The sequence below is a fragment of the Pholis gunnellus genome, assembly GCF_910591455.1.
Source record: "Pholis gunnellus genome assembly, chromosome: 16".
Lineage (NCBI taxonomy): Eukaryota > Metazoa > Chordata > Actinopteri > Perciformes > Pholidae > Pholis > Pholis gunnellus.
This window is the reverse complement of record NC_136543.1, coordinates 18,389,021-18,415,725: the sequence shown is the minus strand read 5'-3', so window position 1 is coordinate 18,415,725 and position 26,705 is coordinate 18,389,021. Positions and strand designations below refer to the sequence as shown.

The following is a 26,705-nucleotide window of genomic DNA, read 5'->3' as shown; positions in this document are numbered from 1 at the left end:
GGAACATCTGTAGTAAATGGTCTTGTAGAAGTAATGGAAAAAGCAGTATTTGTAACCTTAATAGTAATAGTAGAACGTCCAAAAACAAGACCAAAAATAAAGGAAATTATATATTATATTATATCTTAGACCTACGGTTCAAATTACCAATATAGCGTGTATCATTATTAGAAACCTGTATCGTTACAATACTGTAAACATCAGGACAATGCCAAATAAATAGTCCAATCTTTACATAAAAGTAAAAACTTTACCAAATCAAAAAGGAAAATAAATCACATTTTTGATCGACTAATATTTCAGGGTTTTGGTGAATATTTTCATATGAAATTGAAAGTCATAAATCATCATGGTATGTACAGCAATCAAGAGACAAATAGAGCTCACTTTCCACGTTTCCTAAATCAAACAGCTCGCACGACCAGTCGTTAGTGTCGGCAGCAGCCGGAGTAAATTTGTACCAAATGTATTTTCTTTGGATGTGTGGCAGTAACGTTCAGTATAATCCCAGTGCCATTCAAATATAACAGTAGGTGGAATAGCAGCAAGTAGTAGTAGTAGATACAGTAAAAGTGGTGGCTGCAGTATGACAAAGACAGAATCTCAAGCATGTGTTTTAAACTGAGGACCCGAGGCTTTACACACTTACTCACGGAGGATTTAAAAAAGATCTGTGTCTCTACAGCTGGAGGCCTGAGCGCTCCTCACCCATAAACAAAGTCAAATGTTTAGTTTGAAGGGAACTTTTGGTAATCCGTTATCAGAAGCTCATCATCATTATCACCATGCCTCCATAAACACCTCCACAAGAAAAAATAAATGTCTGGAAGTCTGAAAGTGGAGCCCAGCTGTGATACTGTTAGCACATGTCAGACCAGCTGTCTCCGGGGGCCCATCGCGGTCAACATGATGAGGCTGTAAACACCCTCCCCTCCATCCAGATTGACCCTGTGATTTGACTATATTTATACCTGTGACTAATTGCACCCAATGTGACACTTAGTGATGACAGCAAGGTGTTCTCCCCCGAACTCTGCTCGGATGGAGAAAGGCGACCGCAGTATGCAGTAGTGCGTATAAATAGGCAGCTTTCTCACAGTGTTGAGGCCCTCGTGTTGCCGGGAGACTAAAGACAGCTTAAAAGGTGAAAGTCATCTCTGCCAAATGTCTGGAAACATCAACATGTGTGTAGATGGGCAGTTTAGGGTGTGACTGAGGCCAGTGATGCTTTCAACAATAACTCAAGATTGTACCAAAGCTCTCGTCCATAAATGTGTAAATTACTGCGAGAATTCAGTGTTTCATTTTTAACTTGCTCGAGTAAGAAACGGCGTTAATAAGACGTCACCGAAACGTTAGCGAAACACTTCCTGAAACTCAGACTAATGAAGGTGAGGAGCTATTTAAGACCGTGTTAAATGGCAGACAAAAACATAAATGCTTTGTAATCTGTAATTTTACTCCATTTGCTGCAAACAATCATAAGAAATGTGTTCTGAACATTTTAAAACATTTTACAGGCTTTCCAAGTCAGCACCTCCGTGTCTTTGTAAAGAAAAAAACAGCCTTTTATTTTTTGTATTTGATGAAAAAATAAAAATCCAGATAATTACGAATATAAGTAAAATAAATTATAAATTATAAATTGAATTATAAATTAAAAATATCTGTGATCTAAGAATTCTAGTCACAAAAATATAGTCAGAGTACGTTCAAGCTTCATTAAAGCTGCATTAATTGATTGTCTTTAGCAGCACATGTGGCTGAAAACATATCTTCGGCTAATTAAGTTGTTATCCCGAATGTGCTACCAAACATTTGCAAATGTACACATCCAACAGACACGGAGCAACATCAGCCTTCATTTGGATTTCTGGCCAACTGACTAATCCAATAATCACTCTCATTTTAGCTCCGTTTTGGTCTCCACCAACGCTTTAGTCAGTTTAGTTTCCCTTAAAGTTCAGCTTACATCACCAGTTAGTTGCCAACTAACTGTAGCATATACAGCCTGTTTATCGGCACATGTTCACTGCTGATGTAGCGGTCTGCTGCTGGAGATGAGCTGGATGACAGCGTAACGTTTGTGGGCTGGAAAACCAAAACAAAGCTAGTTTAAATGCCAAAAACAGCGCTGCAGAGTTGGACGATAATATAGTTATCCCTTCTCAGATTACACAGTAATCTGATCCATTAATCGTTTCCATAAAAATATTGACAAGTGAACCTTTACTGTAGTAACATATCACTCCCGACACTGTCCATAAAACATTTTATCATGCTAAATACAATTTTCCAAATGTCAAGCGAACTCAAATGTCACGCGAGGCAATAGTTTGAAAAGCACGATTATTTACACAATAGTTAAATGCGTCTATGATTTAGTGCTTAACGAGTGGCTACCATCATCCTCACAGAGACCTTCATCACGCGTCCTTTCTAATGAAAGCTCTTTGTGAAGATGAGTCGGATGCCATTGGACCCATTGTGCCAGTCACAGCTTCCATTACGCTGCACAGAAAGTGCCACTTCCAGATTTCTGGACTTGCGCTCACACGTTATACACAGTTTATGTGCCAGTAGGACGAGTCCACTAAAAGAGAGTTCATTCTGAATCAAGCCATTCAAAGTAGACAATTTAAAGCTTTCTATAAGTTATAGCTTTCATAGGTAAACTAACTATAAATGACTTCCAGTTAGTGATTTATAATAATAGATAATACTGTAAATTATACAAAAAAAACACCATGTTCTCTGTGTGTGTTCTCCTTAAAGCACAGGAAAGCATTTATGATTTAGATGCAATATAAGAAACATGTTTGGCTGAAGGAACTGTCAGGGTTCCAGGGTCGGGGGATTGAAATGTTTTCAAGGGCCTCATTTGCATACAACAGACGTGCTGTGTAATCTGTCTGGTACTCCACACGGGGCCACATGCTGCTAAAAGCTGCACTTTGCTTGCACTCGGCTGTCATGCTTTGGATGGTAATACACGCTGTAATCTTGATAGGCGGGGTCCTGCACATGTGAAGCATGTACGCTGATAGTCGTGTGAGAACATGAGTAAGACGGTGCTCATATGTTGCGTATTGACGAGGACTGATTGGAGAGCTGGATGTACAAAGTGGCTTTACATAGGGGCAGTTGTCCTTGTTGCTTTTCCCGACAGGCAGCTTTTATTCTCAAAGAGAGAGCCTGTTGATGGTTCTCTCATTCTAACATCGAAAAAGCTCCACCACGAGGAGGGTCAATAAACCTGCTTACTCATCTTCATTTTCTTGATGACACACGGGCTGTAATAACCCGAGTGTCCCAGTACTTAGTATGGATTATGTAAATCTCCAATACATCAAAGGCACAGGATTTCCAAGACTTCTGTTCTCGAGCAGCAGTTAATAAAATGATTGAACATATTTTAAATCCAGGTAATTTGTTCATTCATTATACGTGATAGAGATTAGTAACAGTTGTATATACAGTGATTAATGGTTTATGTCATGTTGTTTTACGGTGGAATACATCTTCAGAATTCAGGGACAATGGGGTAAATGTCCAAAATAATTTTTCTCCGATTTTATGTTGTTTTTGGCAACGCTTAGCCGGCATCTAAGCAAAACAAATTGAGCACATTTTAGAGAGAGCACTCAGATCGTCATATGAATGGGAATAAAAATTGCATTCAGGTTACCTTCCTTTAATCAAACAGCAACCTGTCTGGCTACAGTCTACGCTCATTAAATCTCCAGTCTTATTTTTTCAGATGCGTCTGGCTTCAAGGCATTTATGCAAACACATATGATTATTCTATAAGGATAAGTTCACCAAAATTTCTGAAAAAACTTAATTGGCATCAAGTAGATAGATTTGAGATATCGGTCAATGCAGTGGAGGTGAACTGCATTTCATGTGTGGTGCTCACAGCATTGAAAACTTTTTTTTCTGTAACAACAAGTTACACGAATGGGTGGAGCTCAGTACAACCAAACAGGAAATAAGACATTTTGAAGGCAATCAAAGCTGTTACAATTGACTTTCATGAACGAAAAACACAGCTTGTGAAAGCGGAAAAGTACCAGACCGGACAAGTCAAGTGAGAAGTCATTTTCTCATAAACGTCTGTACAGTATGACTTTATGACTTATGTCTCCCCCTGATGGCCATTAGAAAGAATGCAAGTTTAAGGCACTTTAGCATTAGCTTCACTTTTCAGAACCGGAGGTTGCCGCTTGGTTTTGGAACGCCGACATTAACACTTTGCTCAAATCTCTGCTGTGTACAGCTTCACTCTGCTGACTTGGACTCTTTTTGTTACCACATCACAGTCCGTGTACAAATTAATTTGTCGTAGTGCTGGTATTAGTTCCAGAAAATAAGAAAAAAAAAACTCCCTGGGCTTCCGAAACCCTACTTCATGTTTGCTCATGAGATCCCATTCACGTCACCACATGAAGACATTCGGTGTGAAATCATCACAAACATATTACAATCAGCTTTTCCCCTCAGGAGGCCAGATCCCCTGTGGTTTCAATAGCTGTGAATGATCAGTATGTAAGCTGGACACTGAATTAATCATGTAATGCACAACGTATGTCAGAACATTGTCTGCTTATACTTTACTTAATATAAAATGTCATGTTCATTTGAATTCATTTAATCATAACTCAATGAATATCAACTGTATAAGTGTGTTTCAGTATATAACAGACTTATTTGTTTACATCAGTGTTTGCATCCAGAACTTCAAATGGAATTTTACTCGTGTCTAGTTTGATTTAGTACTTGTAATGAAGGAACATTGATTAAAACAAAAATATGTGAAGATTCTTGTGTTGTTATCCCCTCGACGCTGGTGTTACATTACCTGGACGACGCGAGGCCCATCAATGATTAATGGAGTGTTTAGTGGTTTTGTTCACTTGAGATTTTACTTCCCTGTCCCCAATTTACGAGATCAAATCTGTGCTGTAAATCTAAACCCTGCTGCTCGGCAGCCTGCTTATAACGCCGGATGAATTTTGTACTCGCCTTTGTTCTCGAAACAAAGTTGTTAATAGCGTCTGACTGCTGCTTATTGAAGAAAGATTCGAGGCTTTCACCCTAGTTGCACTTTGTTGCCAGCAGATTATTTTCACTTTGCCGAAGTGTCCTGCCGTGAGCTTGATGGAGGTCTCCACGCAGATCGATGGGAATGTGTTCCTGTGGTGCGGATGCTCTCTGTGGGAGTCGCTGGCTCTGGAGCCGGCTGGACTGTTTAAACTGTGCACACAAGATCCCGCTGCGCAACACAGTTTGTGCCCGTTGCTTCATCCTAAAGAAAAGAAAATGACATAAGATGTTAGTGTGAAAGAGAGTTATGAGAACACTCCAGCTATGCTCATCTTAAAAAGGCGCTCTTTTAGTTTTACACATCAAAGTTTAAACGTCATAAGGAGTACTACTCTGGCTGTGAGTAATCCATCTTCTGCACCATGTCATAATGTCTGTGGCTCTGAAGGAAGCCTTTCAAAGTCTCCAAAATAACCCAGATGATGTCATCGGAGGTTACTTTGTGATGACATCATCCTGGGGTTATCTCTGTTTTGGCTTTTACACAACCTATTAGTTACATTCTCTGTATATTATGTGTGGAGTATGAAAGACATATTCACAAGACAAGAGATGCTGCCATGGTGCATTATGGGGAATATAGGATCCAGAAGTTTTGGAGTTCGCACTAGAGACTAAAAGTCAGGATGTCTTGGCCTCTACTGCTTTGATTTTGACAATTCTATTTTTGGCAGCAGAGCTCTAGTAATGCCAATGGCAGTCTTTCGGGAGGTCAGTCGATCCCTCTCCTTTTCTCTCGTGCCAGCAGCGAGTTGACATTTGCTTTTAGTGAAATTTCCAGACAGCTGTTGGATAGATTGAAATTAAATTAGGTAGACATATTATTTCTCCCCTTACTATAAACCCCCTTTATTCAGTATTTTTTTGTGTGTTTTGGTCATCACTGGTATAAACAATTACACATCAAATGAATTGCAACAATCTAGCAAAAGAGAAGTTTGATGGATTTAATAGACGAATAAACTAATTTGGAAGAGAAAACAAAGCTGAATAGTAAAACAGTCTGCAACTCAACATACCATACTCCCCGTAGATGTGCACACAGTTAAATAATAACTATTTCTTACATTCTCATTACATGTACAGTAACATGTAGTGTGGTATGCTCTTAAAGGAACAGTGTAGCAATTACGGGGATCTATTGGCCGAAATGTGTACCAGGACGTTTTATTTAGTGTATAATCACCTGTAAATCAGAGTCATTGTGGTTTACTTACCTCCTAATGAGCTGTTTATATCTACATACACAGCGGGTCCTCTTCATGAAGTCCTGTATTTTGCACAGCCATGTTTCTACAAGGCCAAGAACAGACAAACCAAACATTGGCTCTACATAGTGGCACTCCGGTTGTGGTGTTGGCCACAGTAGTTCTCCTGCTACAGGCTCGGCTCAGCTGGTGGATGTCAGTTGGTTGCAATCTGCAACCTCACAGCTAGATGCCGCCAAATCCTACACGCCGGCCCTTTAAGGCTGTGCTCAAAAGGCTGCGGCGCAATGGAGAATAACTGTATGAGTAAGAATTACAAACGTAAATATACACAATGCATTTCAAATTTAAAAATCATAAACATATTTAATATAAGTAATAAAAAGTGTGCATTGGTCCAGTGTGTAGGTTTATGCCATTATTAATCTACAAAATGCTCAAGTCAAGCTTGAGCCACAAAAAAGAGTTCTGCTGTTCTTCTGCTAATACAAGTCAGGCACTACATTAAGCTTGAATGGCATGTGAAAAACTGCTGCAGCCAAGATAAGCCTCAAATCTTACCTAGAGACAGAACCCTTAAAGCTACTGTATCTAACTCTTCACCTTTGGGCAGAAGGGGATGTGTAAATATAGCTGTACTCCTCTCGGTCTAATTCCTGGCTCAAGAGATGTCAGTCATCTCAAAGAGGTATCTACCTTGAAACATGCCCTGAGGCATCCATGGGGCTACAACAAGAGATGAAGCAACATAAGACAAAGGTAATCTGAAAGAAACGGGCTGAAGAAATCATCTGCAGGTTACTCAGCTTCACTGGACTGTTCTGTTCTTAGTTTGCTTTCCTCCAATGTTATTGGCACTACTTCTCTGCACTGTCTCACTGATTTCATCCGTCACGACAATGTCAGTGGCTCGTGGCAAGCATTTGTTGAGTGTCTCATAATCTGTGTGTGGAGAGAAGCCTCTATACCGTACACATAAATGCATTGAAAATGCCCACGGGACTGCAAGAGGCTTCCTCTCGCACTCTGAGTTTCTTAGAGGATTCAAGTGGTGGTGGCGACTGGCTGTTCCACTGCAGCGCAGGCGGAGCGGAGTAGAGGGACGAGCACAGTGGGCTCATCCAGGCTCAAGTGGGCCAGTGTGAGTAGAGAGTGTGATTGGGGAGCTGTGTTGCTTGATGAACCGTAGTGCCTCTTTGTAGTCGGGGAGGGGGGCAGGTGGTGTCCTTCTTGAGCAGCTGTCAGAGAGGAGCCATGTTGGCTGAACATCGAGGAAGAAAATGGAGGTGGACTGTGGCTGGAGAGAAGAGGATAGAGGGGTGAAGTGTTTCCTGTGGTATATTTAAATACTGTCCCGTTGCATATCTGGCATTGTGACTTGAGCAGCTCTTTCATAAATCTCTGTTATTGTTGTTAAAATATTCCTTCTGGTTGCCAATTCACAGAAGAATAGCATGGAAAGTGTTGTTCGATGCACCTGCTTCACCAGCTCTGTGAACTCAAACAAGCACACCTTTTACCATCCTGGCACAAAGCACTCGCACTGAATGAAAGTGTGAATGTAATATTTGATAGACACCATCATCCAGCTGGAGAAAAGTCTGTACCTACGACCTGCCGCACAGCAATTGCTTTATATCACTAAATCTAACCTTGATGTGCTACGTACTGCATTGAGTACACCCGCTGCAAATGGGGTCTGCTTATTAATTATACAAAAATATGAATGCAGTTTTACCTTTAAATATTGATATATGAAATCTTAATATAGGCATGCTAAGTAATAGAAGTGTCAGAGACAAGATGTCACGATGGTATCGAAGTTTAGTTTTCTTCACTGTATCAAATATTGAAATTAGAGTACATTGAAGGACACTTCAATTCATGTCTAGAAATGTTGTAAAATATATAAAGAAAGACGAAGAATGGATCATTTTTTTAAATTAGATTTGACATTTTAGGGCCTCATTTTGAAGGAAAACTGAAGTTTTACAACTTGAGCCTTATTCTGACATCAAGGCCGTCATTTCATCACGAAATACACAAGGTATCAATTTTAGTCAATCCCACATTAATTGTCCTGATGCTGTAAAACACTCACTAGTGCAAGAAATGTGTATTAATCCACAGCTGAGATGCTTCCCTCCTGTTTTATGACATTTTCTAAAAAACTACAGTTCCCTGCTGTTTTAGACAGTTACTGAGCCCTATGCACTGTTGCTCTCTGTCTTTTTATTTTTTCATTTCATGAGAGTAAGAACATATAGAATAACACCATCATTTAAGTTTCACCTGACTCCAAGAGATATTTCCCAGCAATGGGAATCAAGTGGACTCTGCAATACGACTTACGTCATCCTTTGGCCACTAGTTGCATTCTGATCCACTCCGGTTGCCGCAGGCTGTGAGTCAGCACGACACAGTAACCAGCTGCTAAACTGCTGCGTGTTCCTCCTTGCAGCTCAGGCACGAGACGGATTTGCATTTCATCTAATTATTATGCTCGTACACATATTCATCTCATCTTCCTCTCTGACATGCTCCCTTAAAGAACCCGGCACTTACAGTTTAAACTCCAGCGTATTTTATGTAATTTGCCAGTGGGTACAGTAAGAGTGCCGATGACCAATGCTACTCCATCACTATAACCTGCTGTTAATTCTCTCCTGCTGGACCCTGACAATCATCTTCCCTCTGCAGCTCTGCACTGTAATGCACTCCCACACGGTCTTATCACAGCCACTTTATTCCATCTGTAGAAAGAGTGGGAATGTGTGGTCTCCTGTATGAGTTATTGCCACGGAACAGCAGCATGAAATCAGCGTCGGCGGCCTGTGCACAGTGTGTGGTCTGCTGGCGTTTCTGATACACGAGTAGTGTCTCTGATACTAAATGCGGTGCCCCCGGAGGGTGGAAAGCAAATACAGTGTGATAGCACTGTGACAGTAGAATTACATAGGTTGGAAAACAAACAAATAAAGCAGAGGGATTACGGCTATAATTGTCACAGCATTACCATCACTCTGCATGGCATTGCTCTGAGTGCATGTTGACATAGGTCGCTCCTAATTATATGATAATGAATTCATGATAAACGAAAAGGAATATAATGTGCAGCTGAGTTATTATCATGAAACACAATATGCAACATGTGCTTTTTTGTGATTGCTGGAACATTATGCATGCAGGTGTTCATTTTGTGCAAAGTAATCACGATATATACATGATGATTTATGTAAATACGAAGCTGAATTAGTTTTGAGTCATTGCATGTGCATTATACTAAATGGCTGATATGCTGCAGAATGAATAGGCATGGGAAAGCGATGTGAAGTGCACTGAATTAAAAGTGAGGTGGAAAACAAGAAAGCCAGTCTGTCCAGTCTGTTCTGTTTGGCGGGCTTCAGTTCTGAGAGGCCAAACAAGCTGCGACGTGGAGCCAAGACGCAACTACACTGACCGTTAGTGACGGCTGCCCGGCTGCTGTGGGTCGACATAATGACAGACCTGCTGGGACAAACATCCCGTGTCTTTTACTTGCAAAAAAAGAAATAGCAGAGACATCAGTTTGACATGACCTTCTGACTACAGCAAAACACATCCCTGTTACATGTCTGTTGGCAGCAGGGGCACGCCAGGCCAAGCGGTGTCGGGTTCTCTGTGGAGGTGACGAAACAGCACGAGTGCCTGTTGCTTAGCAGCACTCAATGGCCATATTTCCAAGCTGGGCAATGAGCTTCATTAGGTGAGGCCTAACAGGGGATATAGAGTGACACCTGGGACAGCTCAGAAGTCCTGCCAGGAGCAGGCTGCAGGACGCGAATGCGACTTGACTTGAAATGTCTGAAGACATCGTAATGATATTGCACGTCGGGAGGATTGTGATGACCACGCTGGGCTACGGCTGCTGTGAAATGCATCCAGCGTAATGATGTCTACAGAGGTTTATTTGACCTTTTTAAAGGAAGTGCGGGGAGATTATGCTTTGAAATTAATGACAGTTATCAACACCGAGCAGAGCTGATGCTGCTGCTGTACTCCAGGTTTCCCCCCGATTCTCTAGTTCATCTGGTGGAACATAACGCCACGATTAATCTTGCCTGAAGCAACATTAGTGGGGTCTCTATCTCTGTATGCCAGAGCCGGGGTAGAGCAATATTATTAATTTATTTTTATTTTTATTTTCAAATGTGTTCATTTAGTATTTTACACACCAGCATATAAACACTTAACAGATGTAAAAAGATGGATCTCCCCAAAAATAAATAAAAAAACTAAGATATGGGCATGAGACACAAAATGAACATAGCACTGTTTATACATAAAAAAACGAATTAAATGCAGGAGGATAAAGCAACTAGAAAAGTACACTCGGTAGAGTGCAGCTCTCTGCCAGGTGAGTCTCCCTCCCCTTCCAAACAAAGAAGAGTTGAATGTCGCTCAATTGTCCCTCCAGGCTCCCTTACAGTCAAGATGGCGGCAAAGATAAACATTCATTCCCTTATCGGGCCTAATTTTAGTGGATCATAATATATCGGGTATGGAATTAATCTGAAGATGCTCTGGTTGAAAATGAGAACAAACTTTTGAGTCCGTTTTTGAGCCAGAATGTGGCCTCATGCAACAGACTAGGTAAGGTCTGTTTTTAGCCTCGCAGATTGCCGGTAATGCATTTAGCTGAACTGAAACAGCTGTTGATCACTTCCGCCCCGTCCGGCCGGTCAAGAGGAGTGAGGAGTCAGCAGTTAATGGCGGTATGAAACAGCATATTTAATTTAGAATTTTTTTCAAAACTGATGAATCACCGGAACATCAAGAGGTCCTCGAGCATACAGTCATGAATGAGCACAGAAATATCAGGCTGATGGGTTCAGTGGTATGCGAGACTAGCAGTGGACTGAACACATGATCTCCCTGCAGGCTGACATCTGGCAAAGATATTAACCAGATAATCAACAATGCAATGATGATTTCTTGTGAAAATGTTGCAATGATCACAAGCTCTTGGTGTTCCATATCTGTGCATATCTCAAGGAATGTCTAGTTCAACTCAATTTAGTTTCAAAGCAGCTGCAATTCATATTGTTATAGTGTAATGAAACGCATGACTACTGGGGTCAATATCACCTGACTCTGCAGATTCCCTCTGCTCTACAGAGCATCTTTCAGCTCATTAAAAGAAGCTCTAGAACCCCACTGTATACGGTTCGTCATGTGCCCAGCACGCAACAGCAGACAGACGCATTTGGCAACTAGAAAGTGAACATAGTGGAGCATTTAGCAGCTAATGAGACACATGTTTCCCTCAGGAGTTGGTGGAGAAAAGAGTGAATATTGGACTTCATTAGGTGGCCAGAAAAATCTCCAAATGACTGCTGATGTTGCTCCATATGTGCTGGATACAACTCTGCTAACAACTTCAGCACACACGGAATATTGCACACTTATTCTAATGATAATATTGACAAGTAAATGTAAATGAATTTCTGTACAATTAACACTAAAGAAGACATCGACATCGACATTTTCCTTGACTGCGTATCGTTGAAATAACTTTCAAATTTGAGTAACTGTTTTTGTAAATACCTTTTTTCTTTCGATTGCTTTTGTCAGAGTAATCTATCTAAATAACTGTCGAAGTAACGGACAGTTACTAGGATTAGTAACTGACATGAGAAACAGGAGTTACTCTAAAATTGTGATCCCTCTCACTACTTGTTTCTAAAAAATGGCAAATGCAGTATTTCAACGCTTTACTAAGTAATGATTTATTACCCAACTGTGGTTATTATAACCAAAAGAGTTGGTGGCCAAAATGATGTACATAGAAGTTGTAATAAACTGAAATTAAATTTAAAGCTGCAAACAGACAGCTCCAGACAGCACATTTTATTTTACCAACCAGGCTGGTCTATGATCATTTTTATACCAAAATGTAAATTTTTATAGCTTGATAAGACAGCTTTTTTTCCCTAGAATATCACCTAATTTAGCCATTCGTCAATCTAATAACTAATTCACACATCATACATTTTTGATTTCCCCAAACCGGTCCCTGGCTTCGGTTGCTTGCTTTGATGCTCACGTGACGGCTCCAGCGTGCCGCTGACGGCTCGACATCTCGTAGTAAAGTCCTCCAGTCGTGTTTATCACTTTAGTAGCTCGCTCTGAGATCACTGGCTCGGACAGAGGACATCAAAAAAACAGTCTTCAGAGGAGAGACTTCAAAGACGGCTCACAGCGGGCATTTAAAGAGGAGAAAATTAGTGAAACATCCTTTCAAATGAAATATGGAATTATGATTTGCTGTGAAGGTTGCAGGAGTATGAGTCACCTTTGTTAATACTCATCTCCCTCGTGGTGTTTTATCACTGAAATTGCTCCCAGACAGCGTTGCGCTGGGAGCCGAAGTAAAAAAAAACGAAGACGGAAGAGCGGTGCTACAACGATTATCTGATAAGATGTTGGGTGACTCATTGTTGATTAGTAGTTTTCAGGTGATAGGTAGGCCTCTAAGTCACCTTTGTGAAAGTATTTGAAATATGAGATGAATAGAGCATTATAATGAATCTGAGTAGGCAGCAACACTATGATTTTTAAATGTCAATTAAGTGTCAATTCACATTTACCTTATTATATCTTATCATCATTGTCATCAAGACTAGAAATCTGCTACTCAATCTAGATGTATCATGTCATTCATTCACAAAAGGACAATAATCTGCCTGATGGAGGATGAAAGATTAAATTAGAATCCCTTTTGTCCGGTGATCCTGAACTAATCTCTCCTGATCCTGTGGAAAGTCGAATTTGCCACTGCAGTAAGTAATATTACGCCACATCCATTTGTCAAGACAGTTGTCAAGTTTTTATGGCCTCTGCGACAGCTTGGCTGACTCATTACTGTATCAGCAGCGAGAACAAACAAAACGCAACAAAGCAAGGAACGATAAATAATTCATCAAAACTTAAAGCTGAACACATGATCTCCGAAATTTGTTCCGAGGGAAAATCTTGGATTTCATTTTTGTTATTGGGACTCTATGGATGTATTTTTCAATAAAACTGCAATCCAAAATCATGAATTATTAACAGAAGTTCAGGCTGCAGTGAGAATGTCTGCATTGTTGTGCTCGTAATAACTCTGAGTATTCATAATGTCACGGTCATCACGGTTAGATCAAGTTCTGTTAGCTTAAAACTGTTGTGTTGGGTGGGTTGAATGTCATCAACTCTCTAGATATTGAGACCACAAATATGTTATATTATAAAGTGCACGCCGACAAGCTCAATCAACATTTCTTAATAATAGAGTATGTATTTCAAGTCATGGCAAATCTGCTGTTTCAATTGTCTCTCTTCATCAAAACATAGATATAATATTATTAAATATAGTTCAGGTTTAAAACAGCCAACTGAAAAAGTACATTTACCTCCGAAATGTAGTGTAGCAGAAGTATAAAGCCCAATCTATTTCTGTGGTTCTGGTGTAGCCAACGGATAAACCATAAAACTCTTGTCCTGTCGCCTGAAGATTTTAAATATGAATGCAGAATTCTGAATGCTGAAATCAATCTTTTCCTTAATTTGAGAAGTACGGAGACTAAGAGTCTACAGCCATGCAAGCGGCTCTGTGAGGCAACTGTGCTAATAGGCTCAGTGGCGTTTCGAGCTAACTGCTAATAAGGACACGATAGCACGATAGCAAGACAAACCCGAACATTCTGACATTTAGCAGGTATAACGTTTACCATGTTCACCATCTTTCTAGGTTTGCAGGAATTTGGTCAAAAACCAAATTCATTCTGCGGGGGACATGCATGTTTTTTCATGGCAATCCGTCTCAACACTACAAAATGTGGATCTCTAAATGAGGAGACTGACAGACCAACATTGCCAACCCTAAATACCACTAGTGGGACTAAAAAGAGCAGGTACAAAAATAACTGATGACATCACCAGTTCATCGGGTTTACCCAGGATGCAACTGATGCCCGATAGGTCTCACTTCTTGTTACTTTTGCGTACTACACACTGCTATCTGTGGCTGTTTTTGGCTGATTCTCTCTCTCTCTGCTATCCCAGCTCCTTCTTATGTCTTTTCTCATTACCATACTTGGCCACGGCATCTCTTGCCTTGCGCTGTGTGTCCCATATCTCACTGATGTGTGTCTGTTGGCTTCTGTTCTTTATAGCCGTAGGGGGTTGTTTGTTGCGCTTCCCCGCTGAATCTTGCACTGCTGCTCGGATTCATCCGGGGAGCACAATCGCGAGAAGAGCCCATTTCACAATATAAGAATATAACCATTCTTGGAATGAATGGATCTGCATCCTCAGATTCAAGTGTCATTGACAGAATTACAGTCAGGATAGACATTACAGGTCTGAGTCATGAGATGGATTACATACCTAGCATGCATTGGCTGTACCTCAAGATTTAAGGAATCTCAAATTCTCTGAAGAGCTACAGCCCCCCGTCTTCCTCAAGCAATGCTGAGGATTACCAGCTTCTCTCCTCCGGCTGCTCAGCCTCTAGCTCAGACTCCCTTTTGTGTACCATCTACCTTGTCTCTCCAAGAAAACATTGAGCTCTCCAGAGCAAACAGACAACCGAGGGACGACATATTTGAGGCGGCGCTGTTTTTATTCTAAGTTGACTCTGCAAGGGCACACACACACATTTCTTAGTCCAGCTGGTTTCACATTGTCCGCTTGGCACGCACTACAACGAGATGACGCCACACGTACAGAATTCCTTCCGGTTTATTTACCCGGTTAATTGCTGTTGCGGGCCGACACACACACTTTCTCATGCAGTGACCTTGAAACTTCTCTAACTTCGCTCCCCTACAGGAAATGTGTAAATAAGAATGCAGGCAATGTGAGCTTTCGATGTGGCCGTTTGGCAGTAGCTTCTAAAATCCTCTCATTGCATTCTGTCTTAATATGCATACGGGGTCTGAGTTTGTCTTGCATACCTAAACTGAATCATTTGTCAGGGCAACCACAGGCATATGAATGTGTTTTGAAACCTGGAAGGGGGTGTACAGCATATAGGTAGGTGTATTAGTAACTAGGGCCAGAGAATCCTAAATTGAATGAATAAAGGGAAAAGCCGAGGTGGAGTTTGAGGAGAAATGGAGACAATTTTACCTCACATATGTCCTCTTACAGTTGGTGTGGTCCTCTGTAGCCTCAATAGCAAATTAGCATTGCAGAAAGTACGAATGGCTCAGCACCAAGTTAGCAACCAGTGAACATTTTGGAGCATATAGAAAATTAGAGTAAATATTGGACTTACATTCAAACAGGTGGACAGAATTATGACTCCAAATTAATGCTAATGTTGCTACATGGCTGCTGGATGTGTAAAGAGGCAACTGTGTGCTAAAATATTAGCCACAAAACCTTTATACGGTGATAATTTGTGTGACATTATGGCACGACAAGTGTACTTTAACTGTTGTCAAACCATGACAACAATCATTCAAACCTTAGAGAACGCTACTATACAACCATGTCTTGTTATTTAGATATGAGAAGTTGTTAAAAGCACATGTCATAGTGTGGCTGAGACACGTCCGTGTCCCTATATGACCGCAATGATAATACTGTAGTACTCTTTAACCAACACAGAGACACCCATGACATCTTGAGACCTAAACTACTTGTGGAAAAAATAGTTTTGACTTCAAGAAGGAAGTTCAGTGTTTAAAGTCAGTGTGTCTTCCTGCTTCCAGCAGCTAGCTGCCATTAGCAGCGCAGCATCTTCTGCTGCACAGCACTTGTGCGTTCAGCGTGCTGTCCAACACACTAGGATTCTGAGAACATGAAAGTGTTTTTGAAATCCCCTTTTATTCCTCTTTTTTTTTTTTGATTAAAGTTCATTTGTCGCTGTACAACATTTGGCATGTTCCAAATAAACTGAAAACATTAAAGACAATCATCCCTGAGCACCACACCACTGCCATTAAATGAAGAAAAGCTAGAGTTTGAGTTATGTTTGTGTTAAATAAAAAACCCAGACATTAATTCATGAAACTATGAGGATGATGACTTTAAGGTGAATCTGCTCTTTGCATGTATTTCCTGTTACTCCATGTGATCGTGCACTTGTTGTACGTATCTGGATAACAGCATCAGCCAAAACACTTAAAATGTAAATGTGATCTTTCTAAAGCTGCTGGCAGGCATCTCTGATATCGGTGGGATATAATGTTGGACTTTTTTTTGATCCCTTAACAATAGAATTAAGTCGTCCAGCAGCTTAAAGTCCGTAACCGTTATGGTACTATAACAAAGTGGAATTGTGGGAAGACTCAGTGTTTCAAAAAGCACTGATAGCTAAAGGTTCCCTGCCTGTATAGGTAACCATGGTGCTCCCACTTCCCAGACACATTAAGCTCTTGTCGGTGACGTAGTGGAGACACAGGCAGAGAGCTGAACAAGGTGTTCTCACCTCTGTGCTCCCTGCTCTCTCTGACCTTCATTAAAATGCCACGGCCTGTGAGCAATTAATGCCAACAGGGCACCTGGAGTAATACGAGGCCGATTAACCTGCGGATCAAACAAGTGGAAAGCGTTGGTTTAAGCAACTGCTCGACACTTGTAGAGTTACTACCCAGGCTGTGTGTGGGTACTAATGAGTGACTACCTTGATGGTGTGATGAATAATGGATGATTTAGATTATAAAACCAGCAACGGGTGAAAATAAATGAAGACCAAAGGGAGGTAACCTGTCCTCCGCTGTATTCTCTGACAAAGGGATATTTTTAGAAGATCGAATGTTAAACAACTATGTTTCTATTCCTCAATCATATGAAAAACAGACTTATTTCTGGTCTGATGCAGAGATAAAAAAAAAAAAAGCTCCGACAAATCGACTGTAAGTCGCCTGCCCAGCACTGAATGGCTGAAAGATAAAGTTAACAACTAGTTGGAAGCATTCAGCTGCTATGCAGCCAAACATTTGTGTCAGGGGTATGTGAGCATTGACACAGGTGAACAAAATCAGGACTCAAAATGAATGTTGCTTTGTGTCTGCTACATGTGTAAGTAAGCAACTGTTTGACAAATCAATTTCATAATTTTAACTTCAGAATCATACTTCTTTTTAATCTCCTTTTCATTAGTAGTAGTAGTCTCCTACATTAAAGGGATAGTTTTGATGTTTTGTAGTGGAGTTGCATCAGGTACTTATCCATAATTAGTGTTTAGATAAAGTGCTTTAACTTTGATTATCTCTTATTTAGTCATGAATACTTTGTTTTTGCAGAGAAAAACATCATGGATTTCAGTTGCTTAATGTGAAGTCACGAGGCAGCAGATGAGTAGCAGCTGGAATTTAGCTTCTGAACTCAGCGTAGGCTGTCGGTTAATTCATTAAGCCACTATATGACTGTGAGATGTTCCGTTTTTTATTTTTAGTACAGGATAAATTAAGTATTTGTGATATAATAATATAATAATTGGAATTCGGCTGCCAGCTGTGTCAATTTAGAGTTTGAGCAACAGTGACTCACCCGCAAAGACCTGTAGAGCTCACAGTGTGGGTGTGGGCAGACATTCAAAATAAGTCATAGTAAAGTGTACTGGAGCCAAACAAAGGTTGAGTCATGCCGTTTATGATGAGAGCTGCCTTGGTATATTCATAAATGTGTCAAACATTAGAGGCACTTTGGTTATGATTGTGTAGAGTCACAGGGGGTGTGATACAGTTATATATTACATTTGGTTACGGCTAAAAAAAAAGACTGCATTTAGTTTGAAAGAGGTTATGAATAGCTGTATCTGTCTAATATTCTGCTCTGTGATTGGCAACAACAATTATCTTGGTCATGATCATAATTCCTTGAAGATACATTTTAGCCACGCTACAGACGTTCCCATCCTCGGAGGATAAATTCACAATGACGGCGTGATCCCCATACTTTCCTTCTAGCGCTTTATATTTTTTAAATAAATATTAATAATGAATCATATACATTTAGTTGATGTATTCATTTTGTAGCAGCTTTTCTCCAAAGTGACACACAATGAGATACAATCCAAGTCACAGTAGCTCACAGAGAATAAGTGCCTCAACACTCAATTCCTCGGTGGAACTGAGCCGAGCAAATTACTCTTTTGTGGGGGGAGAAAGAGCTGGATAAAGATGAAGAGATAGAGAGGGAATGGGAGAGAGAAAGAGAGCATACTTGGACCAGAGGTTGGTCTCTGAGACATTTTTGAAGACAAAAATGGTTTCTACTGACCAAATGGAGTCTGGTAACTCGTTCCACCACCGTGGAGAAGAGTTTGGATCGAGATCCTGCCTCACATTAATACGACAAGTTGTTGTGCATTTGCAGTTTATTCATACAACTGAATGCCGGGATTTAGGTACGTCGCTATGTAATTGAGCATCAGGGACTTGAACTTGATGCACACTGGAGAGTGATGAGCAGTGGAGTGACATTTTTTGCACAGACTTTAATGGTTCCCTGATAATGCATACTGATGACTTTTGTGATCCTCTGACTTTTCCTCAAGCGCCACCAAGAGGTTTGACATTTGTGGTTTTGAACAAAATTGTCTTGACTATTGGATTGATTGCCATGGCATTTATTAGTTCATTCATGTCTTCATCCTGGGCCATCATGGAGTTAAAACTTCAGTTTGTCCAGTTCTTTGGTTTACGACCTGCAAAACGAATGACATTTCCAACAACCTCAGCTGTACTTGTTTAGAGCTAATCAGCGAATGTTACTACGTTAACGGGCTAAACTAAGATGGAGAAACATGGTAAACATACCTGCCACAGTAGCACTGTCAGTATGAGCAAAGTAGCACGCTAAGGTCTGAGAACAGCCTCACAGAGCTGACCGTAGAGTTTCTCGTTCGTCTCGTCTGTCGTAGCTTGAAGTTGTAGAAAAAGATTGTGACACTGAAGTGTGTTGAGCTGCAGATTCTACGTCTTCCTACTCCCAATGAATCCAAAAATATTTTCATGAGCCACCTTTGTGTAGCTGTGTTATGACACTTCCCACTCTGGTTTGTTCAAATATGTAACGAGTGAGTCAACAGATGTGCAGAGAAAAAGAACATATTTAAATTGAAATGTTCTGAGAGAGACACTGCTGTACTGAACTTACCTAAAATGCTCTTCTTTTTAAAGGAGACATATGATGCTAGTTTTTAGGTTCCTGCTTGTATTTTGGGTTTCTGCTAGAACATGTTTACATGTTTTAATGTTCAAAAAACACATTATTTCTCTCATACTGTCTTTCTGAATATATCTGTATTTACCCTCCGTGTGAAATGCTCCGTTTTAGCGCCTGTCTCTTTAAGTCTCCCTCTGGAAAAAGCCCAGTCTTTTATGATTAATCAGCGTTTAGGATCTTCGGCATTTGCGTTCACAGGCCTCACAGCATCGCGACAGCCAGGGACTCCCTGTGTTTGTCAACTACTACTGAGTTGATGACTCAACTGTACAGGTGTCTGTATAGTTGAGTCATCACATCCTTACAGAAGTTCTTGAGACTTGATTAAAGTCACAGTTTCTGAGAATACTGGCGATGTGCATTTCTCCGCAGACTGAGCGCATTGATACTTTTCCGGTATTTGTATCGCACCTAGACCTGCTTTGTAATCAAAAAGACATGGACATCTCAAAATAGGACCTTAAACTCACACTGAGGTGCACAGAACATCTGACTTTCATTATTTCTTTTGCTGTTTGTATTTTAGCAGATGGCCGGCAGATTTATTATTATCCCACTTTTCAATGCCAGGCTTATGGAGCAATGCTATAAATGATTTTTAGTTGCAGTTGTTTTTTTTACAAAATGTGTTTGTTTATTAAAGCAATCAATTGTCACATTGTTTATTATAACCCAACCTACTTAAATATTAAGATATTAAGATGCACTCTAGGAGGCCAAGAAAGATGTCTGTTGAATGGAAAATCTGTTTAGGAGACACTTTTAACAAATATTTATTGTGAGCTTTCCCAAATCACATTTACATCTTGGCAAATTCACAGCATCTCCTTTTGAGGATTGTGGAGTGCTTCTCTGTTTCAAACATACTTTGTGCTTCTGGCTGATAAGACTCGTGTGTCTGCAGCTGGCAGGAGAATATAGATTGAAAACATGTCAAATGTTCTTCTCCTTCAGGACGCCGGTATTGGAACACGACCCTCCAGTTTCTAGATGTTGCGTAATATTTGAGTGGCCGGGCCTTTCTCCTGCTTTTATCATTCATTAAAGAGTGAGATTCTTTTTTTCCGCTGCACTACACACTGGGCTGAACACATGAGGTTCACCTGTGCATACATGAGCACAAAAGCACCTGTGCATGGCACGGCTCTGCGTGGCAGAGCAAATATGTCTGTTCCCAAGACAACAGGAGATAATAGAGTCATTACAACAGGACAAACAGATTACACAGTGCAGCGCTGCCGCAGAAAACCAAACATGCCGTCGACGACACCAAATAAATACTTTAAGTCGAGACTGAATCTGAAAAAAATGTGAGTTTCATGAACTTATCTCCTCATTGTCTCTCATCAATCCATGATGGACATTATTTGATATGAACATGTCACAGATGATTACTTGTACAAGTTAATATCTGCCTCTGTAGGTCTGAGGGTCATCTCACTGAGCCTTGTAAATCTGTGTTAATCATCCCGTATATATATATTGCCTTGGGAATATAAGGACGCTAATGAATGTTGAAGCTGAAGCTGAAACTCGAGAGCTCAAGCTGATTTGACATCTCTGTGGACGTGATTTCATTGCTTGTTTCTATCCTTTTAATATACCGCTTTCATGACTTCCTGTGTTCGCGTTATCACTCGAAGATCCAGACTTTGGGCATCACAATGCTTTCAACTATCACTAAATGGACACTCGGGCGCTCATCTGTCCAGTTTTAAACTTAAAAAGAGGACGGCTAATCTAATGGAAAATACATACAAGCGCGGCGACCCTTCAGTTGGCAGCTGTTGAATTGGTATCCAATACACTCCAGTCTGATTGCTGCGGGGACAGGCTGCTGAGTGCGAGAGTCGCACACAAACCTGCACAAACAGACAGAGTCTTTAGTTCGTGTAATGTCTTTGAGTGTAAAATATGATGTTGAAAGATTATCCACGGACAAGATTTGTGGTTATCTGTCTGCACAGACGAGTCGCAGCGCAGATCAAATGAAAGTTGTCATTTCTTCACAGCTGCCGCTGTAAAGTCATTATGTCCTAATTACTGCGCAAGAACAAATTTAAGCAATCAGAATCAATATCAATTAATTTGCTAATTTTGAGAAAGGAGGGAAGGAAGACAGATGGCTGGGTAGAATACAAATCCATCCTGAGATGTAATTAGAATTGACTAACACTTTTGGGATGCCACAATTATGTTTAGCTGCATTTCGCACATGTTTACTTTGACCCAAATTGATTTTTCCCAAGCAGTGTGCGGAGGTTCTGAAATATTTCTTCCTCCCGCATGAAATAGAACAAAGTCTGTAGGAACGACGACGAGGCAATTCCTATGATTTGCACACATCTGCTGTCATGATAATGCCACTACTTACAGATTTGCATCATATTTGGCTTATCTTTCCCAGTTCCACAGTGAGCATTAGCATTTATACTCTATCTGTGCTGCACGAGAGAGCAGCGAAGATTGTGAGTTTTAGATGTTTTCTAACAAGGCTGTTCGTGCTGTTGAAGACCGTGTGTGTATGTGGAAATAATGTACACGATGCTGCTCATTGTCAAAGGAATTTTATCAGCTCATCTGTAGTCAGCACACACCAGTGACAGTGAGCTGCTGCTGACCTGCAGCTGCTCTTTCAGCTCCCTGCACAGACCCCAAACTTCAAGGTCCCGACCAGTTATTCTGCACGGTTTACTGCATTTGAATATACTTTGCTTATTTTTTTAGTTTTCATTCTGGCAGCTCACTGGGTGAGACTGAAACTTACTTGACATATTGTACCTAGTCCACCACATTGGTTTGTTTTTGTGCAAGCAGTTATTGTTTTGTTTTGTCATTTTCCTTTTTCTGGAGATTTCAACTCTTAATATGCAAATGTTGTTTGTTCTGTTGCCAAAACGTGAGCCTAGTTTGGAACTTCAGCCACGTGATGGGCGGTAGAACGATCTCGAAGATGTTCTCAATGAAATCTGTCACGATAATGATGATTAATTCATGAGATTATTTTTGATTTTGTTATTTTTTAATCCATTTTTCTCTACCTTGAAAAAACACATAAACAACCAATACACCGTAGCCTACGCCGGCAATTTCTCCGTTGCTACTGTTGCTCATGTAAAACAGTAACTGCCTTCTTTTCAGCATCACATCTCCTGCAAATTGCTTGGTTTACTAGCGTTTGATGAATTCGGTCTAATAACATTGCAAAAGTCAAGAAAAGCAGCACAATTGAATTATTTCATCCCGATTCAAGTTAGCATATAAGGCTAACTGGAAGTGAGCTGGCTCTCTAACACTTACTCTCCTTTTTGCTTTGATTCTGGTTTCAACCAAGTCCTGAGGGAAGGATCTGTCTCTTTAGCTGCTGAATGCTCCACTATGTCACTCGCTAGTCACTAACTTGTCAGCCACGCTGAACAGGAAGCATACAGAAGGTTTACCGGAGCTTGTTTGCTGAAAACAGCTGACTTGGAGTTTGCAGGTGAGAAAACCAAAGCAAAGAGCTAGAAAGGTTTTTAGATCAGTGGGGAACTGAAGGCCAAAGACTTGTGTAATAAATAACCCCTTTCACATCACACACAGTCATTTGACCCATTAATAAGAAAAATACTAATAGTGCAGCTTTGCATTGAACTCTGACACTTTGTTCAAATTACAGAAAATGAACTGATACATTTAGGATCAAACTAAATAAATTCCAAGTGTTTAAATCTAGCTTTCAAACCTTGATAAAGAATTGCTTCTAACAGCACTGGTATGGAACATTTATTTACATTTTACTGATAAAACCTCAGGCTGATAACACACAAGATCATAAGTACGCTTGCCGCTAGTACAAATAAGATTGCTAGAGTCCTTTTTTTAAAGTGCATAACTAAATACATGCTCGAGTGGGTGGAGATCCATATGGGAAAACACAGAATCAATATTTGAGAGTGCAAAACTCAGAACTTCCTCAGGATGTATCTAGAATAAATAAATACATAAAAAATGCCAAACACCAAAAATATTATGTCTCCATTTGGAAGGCAGTTGTTGAGTGATACACATGCCAACTGATGGTGGGTGTTTCTTGGCCATGATTGTGATGTTTAATACTCACAGTTATGGGCTGTGGTAGAGGAGCAGTAATCAATACGACACTCTGTTTTTCAGCGCTGCATATTCAAGAGCATTTGGCTTCATTCATACTGTAATCTCCTGCAAAGCACATCAAATCGTTTATATTGCATTTCAAAATGAAATCTAATGTATGAATCCTATTGTTAGCCCCACAGCTTGGTTTTCAAAACTCTGTTTGTCTGTGAGTCAGCAGTTTGTGGTCTAAAGATAAAGTTTAATTAAGCTAAAAGCTTCATTGGCTGCCCCACGACTCCGGTCCAATCCCTCCTCCAAACTCTTCTACCTCACCGGAAACTTCTGACTAATTGGACGCCCCACCCGCCATAATCTTTGAGCCCAAATCAGATTAATGAGCGGACACATTTCCATGGCGTGCACCCATTCAATACCCCTTTTGGCAGCGCTCGTAGACTCTTAGGGAGATTTCTTGCTTGGTCATGTTTGTAAACAAAAGCTGATCTGGGGCTTTTGGAGTAGCGGGTATAGTGCTTGTGATGCCACTGCTGATTCACAAGCACTTATGCGAATCATCTTCCCGCATCACTAACTTCTTCTGTCTGTCTGCTCTCTTCTCAGGCTATGGGCATGCAGCGCCGGGGACCAACGAAGGGAAGGCCTTTTGCATGTTTTATGCCGTCCTGGGAATCCCTTTGACTCTTGTCATGTTCCAAAGTCTGGGCGAGAGGATGAACACTTTTGTCAAGTACCTCCTGAAGCGAATCAAGAAGTGCTGCGGCATGAGCATCACCGACGTATCCATGGAGAACATGGTGACTGTAGGATTCTTCTCCTGCACCGGCACGCTGTGCATCGGAGCCGCTGCCTTTTCCTATTGCGAGGATTGGAGCTTCTTCCAGTCTTATTATTACTGCTTCATCACATTAACAACTATAGGCTTTGGGGACTTTGTGGCCCTTCAAAAGAACCGGGCCCTCCAGAAGAAGCCCCTGTATGTGGCCTTTAGCTTCATGTATATCCTGGTGGGCCTGACGGTCATCGGGGCCTTCCTCAACCTGGTAGTGCTCCGTTTCCTGACTATGAACAGTGAGGACGAGCGGCGGGACGCTGAGGAACGGGCCTCGCTAGCAGGCAACCGGAACAGCATGATCATCCACATCCAGGACGAATCGCTGCAGCGGGGCCGCCGGCGGCGCGACCCGTACCGACCGGAAGTGACTGATTTGCAGTCAGTCTGCTCCTGTATGCACTACCACTCGCATGACTTCGGCAGCTCTGGGGGAGGGATGGGAGGCCTCGGCTGTGCCTTCTCCCATCAGAACTCATTCAGCTCACAGCTGAATCCCAATCAGTACTTTCATTCGGTTTCCTACAGGATCGAGGAGATCTCGCCCAGCACCTTGAAAAACAGCTTCTTCCCTTCGCCCATCAGCTCGGTGTCTCCGGGCCTCCACAGCTTCACAGACAATCACCAGCTCATGAAGAGAAGGAAATCCATCTAAAACCTAACACACACAGGACAAATGAGGTTCCACGTTTTATACACAAGGTCAAACATTTCCAATGCTGCTCCTTACCAAATCTTATTTCAGCACTTTTTTTTTTTTCCTTTTTCGGTTGTGTGTAATATAAAAAGTATTCTTGGGGAACGGATGAAGAACACTATGAAGAACACTGTGCAGAACAGCGCGGACACAATGGGATGCAAAGCATGAAGCATGGATGTCTATTTTTTCAAGAGATTGCTCCATTTACAAACACAAACAAGAAGACCTTCCTTATTTCAGATTTACAGTACAAAATTGATATATTAACTTTGGTTACATGCCAAATGATGCACACTTGGGGAAATGCTATTTTTCAAAAGGGAGTCAGCTTGTTTCACCTTAACTTGAAGTTATGTACTATCCCATTGCCTCACTGCAGACAGAGATTTTAAAATGACTTAAAGCATCAGGTATTGTTTTCTATAAGCAATCATATATTTCAATGGTTTCACCATGCATCAAGCCAAAATATTGTTGCCAATATTAGCATGTGCATTAGATGTCATTTACTGAGTGTGCCATGGTTTTGTGAAATTCATTAGTCTGTTTATAGAACAGCCAAATGAAAGTCTGTTTGTCTTGAATTCAAAGGATCATGCTGCTGTTATTAATATGTGTCCTCATCAGGAATCAGATCTGGCCACAGAAGCTTTAATTTCACCTACGGCCTTTTTCATAATTAGATGTCAAACTGACCTGAAGGAAAATCCACCATCCCCACTACACTTTTAAACAGATCTGTATTTCAGCACATGACATTCATATTGAATATCAATTATATTAGGGGCACTCCTCAGTGCATTGATAATCTAGCAACAAAGTTCAGCATACATAAGGGATAACTCCATTGTTAGACCAGTTTCTTCATTTACCGTCAGTCTCTTAAAAGACCAGATTCCAATGCAGCAAAAGTTGTATAAGAAAAGGGTCATTCAGCGATTTCGTATTCCACAAAGAAGCAGATACAGAATAAAGCAGTGGAGGCTGAGATATTCTGACTTTTAGTCACCTGTAACGATGAATCTCTAAAAACACTGGATCCTACTTTGAAACCCCACACCTCCAGTTTGCAATGCAGGCTTTCGTTTAAATATTTCAAGTGTCAATATGACATCATCAGGGTTATTGATTCAAACCATGAAAAACTCCCTCCAGAGCCACACACACACACATAAATCAATGAGTTTAGGCCTCGTCATACTCCTCACGACGGGTAAGCTGAACGCCTTGTGTAATATTGGTGGAGGGCCCCTTTAAGGTGGCGTTGTGGCTTAGATCCTATGATCAGTAATGCTCTTCACCAACTAGGTGGCCCGGTAGCTCCACACATTCACTTTTGATTGGCTGCAAAAAGTTCTCAGGATCTTTTGAGAAGCATTCTTGGGCAAGTAGCTGGAGCCGATGAGTCCTGGTTGAGGTTGAGGAAAGTGATTTTGCAGGTTCTTGGAAAATTATCAAATGACTGAAATTAATGAAGAGATGATATAAGACAGTGTAAGAGGATCAGAAGGCTTTAATCCGCATTTACCAAAGTGCAATTAAGTGACTCCAGCTGAATTTA

At 40.9% G+C, this 26,705-nt stretch overlaps 1 protein-coding gene across 1 annotated transcript in view; it reads left to right on the top strand.

The window, feature by feature from the left end:
- The window catches only part of kcnk9 (potassium channel, subfamily K, member 9), a gene marked incomplete at both ends in the record, with an annotated part of 29,276 nt that extends 4,177 nt beyond the window's left edge, over nt 1-25,099 (top strand). The window contains one exon of the mRNA XM_079176236.1: nt 24,216-25,099. Coding sequence (XP_079032362.1) covers nt 24,216-25,099 — 884 coding nt within the window. The remainder of the gene's footprint in view (nt 1-24,215) is intronic.
- Nucleotides 25,100-26,705: the final 1,606 nt, after the last annotated feature.